At 53.3% G+C, this 10,357-nt stretch overlaps 1 protein-coding gene across 1 annotated transcript; it reads right to left on the bottom strand.

Annotated features, from left to right (window-relative positions):
- Positions 1 to 5,431: 5,431 nt before the first annotated feature.
- MYMX (myomixer, myoblast fusion factor) lies at positions 5,432 to 5,686 on the bottom strand. The gene has a single exon (XM_024557696.1). The coding sequence runs from the start codon at positions 5,684 to 5,686 to the stop codon at positions 5,432 to 5,434; it is 255 nt and encodes an 84-aa protein (XP_024413464.1).
- Positions 5,687 to 10,357: the final 4,671 nt, after the last annotated feature.

The raw sequence follows: 10,357 nt of genomic DNA, 5'->3' as shown, positions 1-10,357 counted from the left end.
CCTCCCGCTCTCCGCCCCCTCCCGCTCCCCAGAGAGGCAGCGTGGCCGTCGGGGCCACGCCCCGACCGTCCCTGCCAGTTGCACCCGGGCTTCTGCCCAGAAGAAGCCCCTATTCCGGGACCTTACCCCGCCCAGGGCCGCCTGGCCCACACAAGCCTGGTTGGTTTCTGTAGCGAGGACCTCCCTAGGCCCGGCCCCACCAAAGGCTGCCCCGGCAAACCCTGCCCCGGCGTTGGAGGGTACAGCCCCGCACGGGTACCCCCAGTCTCCTCCGTACTGGGGCCACACAAATCCTACAGAACTCATCTCAGGGTTCTCCCAGCAACACACCTGCCAGACAGGCCCCACACCCCCATGCCCCTCCTCCCTCGCAGATTCTCCATTATCACCCCCACACACCCTCCCAGGCCACTTTCTTCCACAGTGCATCTTTTTCCCTAACAGCGACCCCCCGCCCTTTCAGGGCTACTTTCTTCCCTTCAGACTTGTCCTGATATTTCCTCTCCCCGTAGATCCCAGCACGCCTTGGGATCCCTCCCACACAATCAGTGACCTACAAGGTGGGTTTTCTCACCTCTAACACACACAGACCCCACACCCACCCAAACACAGCCCCCCACAACTCTTGACTTGAAGAGGGATGCTTGGTTTTGTGTGGGGGTTGACAGTAGAGGCACAGCCCTGTAGCCCCTCGTGATTCACCCTTTCCAAATTCAGCATTTAGGAAAGACTGGGGCCCAGTTGAGGACAGGAAGAAAAAAAGCAGGAAACAGCCTTCCACACTGAGTGAATCCTATTGTCCTGATCCTCAGAGGCGGGCTGAAGCTTGCCAAGTCCCACATCCTCCACTGCCCCAGGAAGAGGGGGTAGACCTGTAAAGAAGTCCTTCTTGAACCTTCAAGGGAGGGGGGAGGGATTCACTCCTTTTTGTTGGTTAGGAAATTTGGGGGTGAGGGGAGTCACCGCCCCTACAGCAGCTCTCCGTGCTGGAGGACAATCCAAAGGCTAGAGAGGTACTGAGGAGAGCAAATCCATTCCGGCTCCCACCTGATCCCCACTGCCCAAGAGGCCTGTCCCCTGGAGAAGCCACAGACGCTGATTAACAATTGGGAGTACTGTTACCAGAGAGCGGGTCTGCCTACGGCCAACTGCAGTGTGCGGGTTCTTGACTTCGTGTAGGAAAGATTTCACAACATGAGTCCAAGTGACTATGAGGATACGTTTGTCAAAGCTGGGGGCAGTGAAACAAGGAAGGGCTTGGCATAGAGAAAGCAACAGGAGAGCCTCGGCTGGGCTACCTTAGCTCACTGGGAAGTCAGAGCAAAGGGGGCCTTGGGGACTGGTTCAGGGGATCAGCCTGGGACAAGCTGCCACTGCCCATTGCCTGCAGGATTGTCCAACCTTTTGGCATCTCTGCACCACACTGAAAGAAGAGTTGTCTTGGGCCACACATTAAATACATCACGACCCATAATCACAAGAAAAATCTCATAATGTTTTAAGTTAATTTACGATTTTGTGTTGGGCTGCATTCACAGCCATCCTGAGCGGCATGCAGCCTGTGGGCAGCAGGTTGGACACACACCCCTGCTAGAGTTTAAGAGCTGCGTGCCTGTGAAGAAAGAAGTGGGGGTGGGGAGAAGGTGAAGGGAAAAGAAATGGTGTGGGCACCCCTCCAGAAGGAGAGTGAGAGCTGGGGCCTTTGTATTGAGGCTTTCTCTCTCTCAGTCAATCTCTCTCTCTCTCTCTCCCTTACTCGGGAATCTTAGGGCAGGTCTCAGGGGAGGGTTTCAGCAGAATATTCATCAGTTCTCGCTGTTGGCCCTGACAGGGTCACGGTCTCCACTGATTGGTCAGTGAGGACAGGGGGTCTTTAGTCATTGCAGTTGGTTCTGGCATCACCCACCTGGTTTTGCTGCTTTTCTGGGCCTGGAACTGAAATACAACTGAGGCCCAGATGTTATCTCCAGGGGGGAAAGGTTAGCCTGGGAGCGAGGTCCTTGTTTTCCTAGTTTTGCCCCCTGCCAGGCACTTGGGGTCTTCTGCGCTGGTGAGAGTCTGCACGTGGCTGTGAACTGCTAAACCACTGTGCTCAGCTATCTGTCTCGGTTTCCCGAGTCTACTTGCCAAGGAATTTTCCTAGCCTCTCACTGTTATGTCTCACTAACATCATAGGGATAAGGCAGAATCACGCCATCTCCCCAGAGGCGAGGCTGGACTCTGAGGTGAGGGGGAGCTTTCCCACTTAGAATCAGTGGACACCACCCAGCTACTCCAGAAGGGGTGTTCCCAAACTTCCAGCTCCTTGTCCCACAGAGACACACACACCATCATCCCCCAGGCTTAAACAAGCAGAGGGCAGGAAGAGGGGTATCGGTGGTATTTTTTCAGGCACTGCACCATGGCTTAAGGGCAGCTTCATGTTTGGATCTCCCTCCCCCTTCCTACCCTGTGTTTGTCCAGTCTCTCTCTCTTCCTCTCCTGGCTCTCCTCTCCCCCTTCCTGGCCCCTGTCTCTTTCCCCACCTTTATTGCCCAGCTCTGGGCCTGCGGGGGTGGCAAGCCTTAGTGGTCAGACAGATCCGTCAGGCATGGTTAGGCTGGTGGCCAATGCTGCAGTGTGTATAAGGGGGGCTGGAAGTGGAAAGAAACTGGAGGGAAGTGGTGAGGGTCCTAGGCCAGAAGGGGGAGGCTGGTTCCTCTGTTTACCCCTGCTGGAGCCTGGCCTGCACTTGAGATGGCAACAACCAGGTCTGTGACTGCTGGAGGGACGCCCATAGAGCACACACCCTGCCTGGGCCCCCAGCCAGCGCCCACACCCGTCCAGAGCCTCCTCCGTGGGCGGAGGAGATCGCTGGATGCCAGGGACTTCTGTGGACAGCATCAGCAGAGCCCTACTCACGCTGGCCTGTGCCTGGAGTTTTTCTAGCCAGGCCAAGGCAGTCCTAGTCACCCTCTGCCCAGCCTAATGGCCCTCTTCCTCCCTGGGCTCCCTCGGATCCTTGGTCTAGGAGTGGGGTGGGAAGGGCTGATCAAGTTCCCCACTCTTATCCTATTTAACACTGTGCCTTGCTCCAGACCCCCTGCTCCCCCATCCAGGCCTGCCCGAACGCTCGCGCAGGCCTGTCTGCGCCCAGCCTTGTGTCCATCTGTCTGCTGCAAGTGTGTTTGCTCAGCCCCGTGTTTGTTTTGTCACCAGGGCAGGTCTCATGACTGTGCGTTCTCAGTTCGTGCCTGTGACGGTACCTCCATGGCCTTGTCGCAGGGCTGGGACTAGGGCAAGGCCAATGAGGCAACTGGACTGAGTCACGGAATTTAAGGGGGATGCCAGAAAGTTCAGGAATCAAGATGAATATTTTAATGCAGTATTTTTAAAAATCAAGATGAATGCAAAAGAAAACTCCATGGACAAAGCATCAACATTGAAAATAAAGACAGAATCTGGTTCTCGCAGGGTCAGACTCCCCTCACCTTCCTCGAGTGGATAGGGGCTCTCTGTTCACTAGTTCTGGGCTAGCCCTTCCAGCCTCAATTCTCCGCCCCTTCCCTCTGCTCTCGGTGGGTCTCTGACCTTGCGTGACCTCTCTGTTTTTGGGGTCAGGGGACAGTCATGTAACTGCGGCCTTCGATGTCCCATATAATACCCCCTCCGCCAGAAACCGTAGGTTCAGACTCCACCGGTAGCCCCACTCCAACCAGGGCCCTAACCGCACCTCTCCGCCTCGCTAGGCCTCTGGAACACAGCTCAGACCCCGCCCCGCCCCGCCCCACCGCCTCTGCTCCCCGCACCCCTGCAGAGATCTTGGGGGGCAGGCTGAGCTGGGGGTGTGGGGCGGAAATGCTCGGGCCGGCGGGGCCCTAGTCGCCCTCCTGGCCTCCCCACCTCGGGGTTGGGGCTGTCCGGGCCGGGTCTGCCCTGTCTCTGCCGCCCGGCAGGAGAGAGGTTGCAACCCCCGATCCGCGTCAGGCTGTGTCCTGCTCGGCACTCCTCCAGAGCTGGGAGCGCATCAGGGAAGCCTGAGGCTAGGGAGAGGGGCAGAAAGGGAGGGAGGCCGAGAGGGAGGCCTGGAGCAGGGGGGTGGGGGAAAAAGGCGCCCATGACCCCTGAGGGGAACGGTGTTCGGGGACCAGGGGCTCTCACCCTCTTCAGTCCGCTCCTCCCCCCAGGCTGCTTTCGCGAGTGGAGCGAGCACATGCACTGGCTTTTGAGGACTCCAGGAGGAAGCAGATGGCGGAGCGGTGGGGAGGCGGGTGACTGGCGGAAAGCCCCACAGGCTGGGAGGGGGCGCACAGCTCTGGTCTCAGCCCTTCCCCTGGCCCAAGCGTCTGACTGCTGTGGGAACCGAGTTAGGGGAGGGGGGTGGTCCCGCAAGATTCCTATATTCCTCACTATGCTCCTCTGACCTTAAAGCAGGTGGAAGGAGAGAGGAAAGACTGTTGCTGGGAAGCCCTAAGCAAATTATCCGGAGGCTGAAATGTAAATACATCTGACGACTCTTATTTGACCCCTGAGGTGCCTCCCGTTGGAGAGGAGGGAATGAAGAGGTGGATTTCTCAGGTTGCCCCCCACACTCCATCTCTGCAGGAACTTGCGGTCCTGCACCCCTCCCCTGAGGGGCTGCCCTCAGGGTCCCTTAGCTAACAAATCCCCCTCTTTCCACCACGGCTTGCTGAGAAGAGTCTCCAGAGGCTCTCAGAACGTTTTCCTCCTTACCGTGAGCTGGACAACCAAACGCTCTCCCAGAGAGGCCCAGGACTGCGGGGTCGGCGTGTGGTTGACTGGAGTGAGACGCAGGAACGACTTCCAGGAGATGGGCACTGACAGGGACAACAGAGTGGGCATGGGAGGAGGCCTGGAGTTGTTCCCCACCCTTACCCACTGGCCAGGTGACACTGCCGTGCAGTGCAGGCAGGAGTGTGGGTGACAAGAATTTCAAAGGCATTCCAGGAATTCAAAAATATTTATTGAACACCTGCTGCACGCCAGGCTTTGGGGGCAGGACTGATTCTTTGGCGGAATCAATGTCTTATTCTTGTAAGGTAAATCCTGAGTCTGGAAAACAGGGTTAAAGTCTTGCCTCTCCACTAAATTGTCGGTTGTCCCTGGGTTAAGGATTGTCCCTCACAGGACCTCATGTCCTCATTTGTCTGGGGGTAGGGAGAGACGGGAGAGTCCGTTCCTTTCCCTTCTGAAGCCCCAGGTGATTAGGAAAGGTCTTCAGGAATGCAGAGAGGACAGGTAAAGTTCAGTTTCTGCTGGGTTCCAGTCATTTCTGCTGGAGCCGGGAGGCACGTCTTGGTCAGACTCGGCTCATGCTCAGCCCCGAACAGTATCTAATGCCCATTGGCCAGGCTTCCGTCAGTGATGCTGCCAGGACTGTCTTGCTCCCAAAGCAAGTGTTTGGTTCCCGCTGCTACCAGGACTCGTGGCCTCATTTTCCCGGGGCTAGCCTCTCCCTCCTCTCAGGGTTGGCCGCTCTGGAAGCCACCCCAGCATCTGGCGAGCGTCTCTGGCTGAGGAGGAACAACAGACAGCCCAGCAAAGCCTCTCGCATGTCCTGGGAGCCCAGGCGGCGGGCCAATTGACGCAGCAGGGGCAAGAGGTGCTGGCGGGCCAGGCGGGCGGCAGGCAGCAGCAGGCGAGACAGCAGCATTCGAAGCAGCAGCGGGAGCAGCGGCACAGGCATGGCTGGGTCAGGGACTTCCAAAGCAATCCAGAATCTAGGCTTGCCTTTCCTGCTCCCTGCTCACCTGGCAAAGACACGGGGTTTTGAGCAGAATTCCCATCCCCTTCAGTTTCCACCCTCACGTTCCCAGACCTCAACTGGTGGGTCCCATTTGCTTTCCTGAAGCCCTTTCTCCTTGCGAGGTAGAATCTGGGGCAGGAGGGTCCTCCCTGTGGAGTGAAGTTGGGACTAGGACCTACAGCCCACCACATCCAGGCTGCAGGGGCTCCTACTGTTCCCTACACCCTTCCCTCCTCCAGTCACCCCCTTCTCTTGCACACTCTCCCGACATTCTCCAACCCTTCTTCCTTAATCCAGCAGGAGTTCTTCCCCAGGCAACTCTAAATTTTCTTTTTTTGTGGGGGTGGAGCCTTGATCCACCCAGAGCTGACATGTCTTACCCTCCCAGCCCTCCGCCCTGTGGGCAGCAGCTCTCCCCAGTCAGAACCACTGCTCAGAAGCACAGAAGCAATCTCTGCCTGAATTTGCTGGTGGGGACACAGCCTCACATGGCCCTCAATATGCAGGGCTGCCCCACCTACCTTGGGCCCCACCTCAGACAGCTTGTCAGGATGGGGGAGACTCTGAAGAGACAGCTGTGTGCTGGCACTTGGTATCTGGAGGGGAGGGGACAGCTGTACTGCAAGAAGTGGCAGGAACAGGTGCAGGAATTCTCCCTGCAGGGTTCAGACCTCAGAGCTGGAACCCAGACTGCACTTTAAATGTGATCTCACGCCTGTTGTTTTCTCCTCCCAGTTCTTTTTCTTTTAATTTTTTAAATTTTTTGGCAGAGAGAGAGAGAGAGAAAGAAACATTGATTTGTTGTTCCATTTATTTACACATGTGCCCTGACCAGGGATCGAACCCACAACCTTGGTGTATCAGGATGACACTAACCAACTGAGTGAGCTACCTGCCCAGGGCCAGATTGCACGTTCTAATGACATGACTCCGGTCCCCTCCTCAGTTACCTCGGTCTCTGGGGGTAGCTGGGGGAAGTAACTGGAATGGGGCTGTGTATGAGACACATTTGCCCAACCTCAGGAGCAGTAAGACTGCAGCCCAGACACAGCAGGCACGCTCGGAGTGGCTGAGACAGGGAGAACAGGCCCTGGGCAGGCATTCGTGGGCTGTCTCCTGGACTGAAGGAGTGGGGTCACAGTGCATCTCACAGCTGGGCCCAGTGGGACAGAGCTATGTGGCACTGCCACTGAGGGACAAGAAGAAGAATACCCACTTCAGGACCCTCTTCTCTATCTACTCCCCCCCACCCTGAGATTAAATGAAATTCCACGAGGTAGCAAGATATAGAGATAGCCTGGGTTTGTTTAGTTTTTCCTACTTTATAAAATGGATATAAATCTGCCCTGCTGGGCTCAGATGAGATAATAGTCATGAAAGTATTTTATAAACTTCAGCCTAGCCTTGGGAATATGACCATCCACATCATCATCTCACCACCAGCCTGTATCATCACATCTCCAAACCATCGAAGACCTTGAAGAAAGAAAACTTAACTATCTGAAAGCCCTGCTCCACTTCTGCCTGGAGGAAGCAGGCGCTAGAGTATAGATTTATAGGCACTGTCTTGCTCTCCTTCCAGTTTCTTCCTGAAGACATGTGATGGCCATGTGTCGTCCCTGGGCCGTGGGCAGAATGTGCACGCGTGTGCCAAGCCTGTGAATTCATGATCACTCTCAATTCTTACCACCGCTCTGCAAAGGGGGGGCAATTATTATAACCATCGTATAGATGAGGAAACTGAGATTCAGAATGGTTAAGCAACTTACCGAGAATCACACAGCAGATAGATGACCTGATCGCTCCCCCAAGCCTGCCCTCCCTTTGGCTTTCCCATCTCCATGTGTGGCATCTGACCTCCCTAGTGACTCTGGCCAGAAACCTCGACTTGTCTCTTCCTATCACAGCCCATTACCCATGTTCGTAAAGCCAGGTGGTTCTGCTTTCTATCTCCTTTCACTCTGGAATAGAAAACTCTTTTTATTAATGCATAGTCGATATGTAATATTATAGAAATTTCATATGTAAGCATAGTGATTTGACATTCATATACCTTACCAAACAGATTGTCTGGTAACCCCCATCACCCTACAAAGGTACTGAGCTATTACTGGCTGTATTTTCTTTGCCCTGCGGTTCTCTACGTCCCTGTGACTTATTTGTAAGTTTGTCCCTCTGAATCCCCTTCACCTTTTTGCCCATCCTCCCCCCATCACCCAACCCGCTGGCCACTATCAGTTTGTTCTCTATATCTATGAGTCTGTTTTGTTTGTTCATTTGTTTAGTTTGTAAAGATTCTATATGTAAGTAAAATGATAAAGTATTTGTCTTTCTCCGATTTATTTCACTTAGCATAATACTCTCTAGATCCAGCCCTGACTGGTGTGGCTCAGTAGATTGAGCACTGGCCTGTGAGCCAAAGGATTGCTGGTTTGATTCCCAGTCAGGACACATGCCTGGGTTTCAGGCTGGGTCCCCAGTGGGGGGGTGCACAAGAGGGAACCACACATTGATGTTTCTCTCCTTTTTTCTCCCTCCGTTCCCCTCACTCTAAAACTAAATAAATAAAATCTTTAAAAAGAGAATACTCTCTAAATCTATGTTGTCTCAAATGGCAAGATTTCATTCTTTCCTATGGCTGAGTAAAATTCTATTTCTGTATTATATAAAATCTTACATCATCTTTACCCATTTATCTATCAGTGAACACCTAGGTCGAACACCTCGTGGAGATTGTAAATACTGCTGCAATGAACATAGGGGTGCACATACCTTTTTAAATTACTGTTTTCATTTTCTTTGGATAAATGTCCAACAGAAAACGAAATTGGAATTGCCGGGCTTTTCTTTGTCTTTTGTTAGAGCCTTTGTTTGGAAGTCTATTTGGTCTGGTTTAAGTATCACTACCCCAGCTTTTTTTTTTTTCTATTTCCATTTTCAGAAATATCCTTTTCCAACACTGCACTCTCAGTCTGTGTATGTCTTTTGATCCAAAGTGAGTCTCTTGTAGACAGCACGTACAAGAGTCTTGTTTTTTTAACCATTCAGCAGGTGTAATTTCAAAACACTCAGAATGTCACCGCGCCTCACCAACGCCACCAGGACCGCCCCACCTGAGCATCGCCTCTCGCCCGAAGTGTCAGAGAGGCCTCCTAACTGGTGTTCCTCTTTTCCTTTTCTACACAGTACCAGAATGATCTTCATAAGACATGGGTCAGATCCTGTCCTTTGGCTCCAATTCACTCAGAGTTAAAGCCAACGGCTTGAATTATGACCTCCAAGGCCCTGGCCTGGATGGTCTGGCAGACTCAGCTTCTAGCTCGTGCCTCTCACTCCGCTCCAGCCACACTGGCCTTCTTGCAGCTCCTTAACTGTGCCAGACTTGTTTCTGCTTCGGGGCCTTTACACCTACTGTTCCTCCTGCCTGCGAGGCTCTTCCTCCAGGCATCCACAAGTCTCATCTCTTATCTCCTTCTGATAGGGGACTCCAGAGTTGGAAAATTTTAGTTTAAGGTAAGTAGTGATAAGCCTAGTAAGGAAGCAATGTTAAAGCTATTGTTTCAGAAACTACAGATAAGGCCCATCCAGGCTTCAGCTGAGAGACAGTCGTCCTCCTGTGGCACCACTAAATTCCATACTGCCTGGGGGCAAATGGAGGCATCTGGGCCATTGTGTTCCAGGGAGAGACAGACAACCGCAGGCCCCTGGGAACAGATAACTGCCTAGGGAGAGAATACTGCAGTTTTTAATCTCATTTTCCCTGAATTTCAAAACCTCTCACCACACTTTGTTCCGTTATAAAAAGGCTAGCTTGGAAGGAAATGTAAGACGGTCCGTTAGGGTATAAACCTGCTGTCTTCTCAGATCACCGGAATAAAGCGCCCATAAAGATTCAACCCCTGTCTCTGCTTATTGGGTTCGGTGTGTGACAGGCAGCACGAATGCCGGTGTCTTTTCCGGTTTCTCTTCAAGTCTTTGCCCAATGTTATCCACCCATCCTATTTAAAAGTACACTCCTGCCCCATCTCCTGCTGCTTCCTCTCTACCCCTTCCTCTGCTTTGTCTGCATAGCACATCATTGTCTGACATGCTATATATTTTATTTTACTTCCTTATCTTACCGGTATCTGCCTCCCCCACTAGCATGTAAAGTCCATGACAGTAGGGACTTGCATCTGTTTTGTCAGCTGCTGTGTCGCCGGTGCTTGGCAATAAACATTTGATGTAAAAAAAAAATAAATGAAAATTCTGTGACGGGGTCAAACCCAGGCCTGCTTGCCCCAGAGCCTGTGCCTCTAAGACCCAGAACTACATTGATCTGAACACACTTCTGAGATACACAGGAGAACCCCGCAGGCTGCACACAGCTGGAGAGAGCCGCTGGGAGGGGAGGAACTGATCACACTGAGCCACAGAAAATCGAAGTCAGGCCTCAATGGTTCCCTCTGGGAACTTCCAAAGTGTATAATTTGGGGGGTACTGTGGAGGCCTGACCAAGCGCTGCCTCAGATGTGCAGCTGCTGTGATCTCGGGTAAGTCCCACCATCCCTTCCAGCTGAGCTTCCACAGCTGTGGGGTCTTCCAGCTGTGAGAACCTTGGACCCCGGGTCT

The sequence above is a fragment of the Desmodus rotundus genome, chromosome 11 (genome assembly GCF_022682495.2).
Source record: "Desmodus rotundus isolate HL8 chromosome 11, HLdesRot8A.1, whole genome shotgun sequence".
Taxonomy (NCBI): domain Eukaryota; kingdom Metazoa; phylum Chordata; class Mammalia; order Chiroptera; family Phyllostomidae; genus Desmodus; species Desmodus rotundus.
Note: the sequence above shows the minus strand (reverse complement) of the source record. Positions and strands in the feature narration are given on the sequence as shown.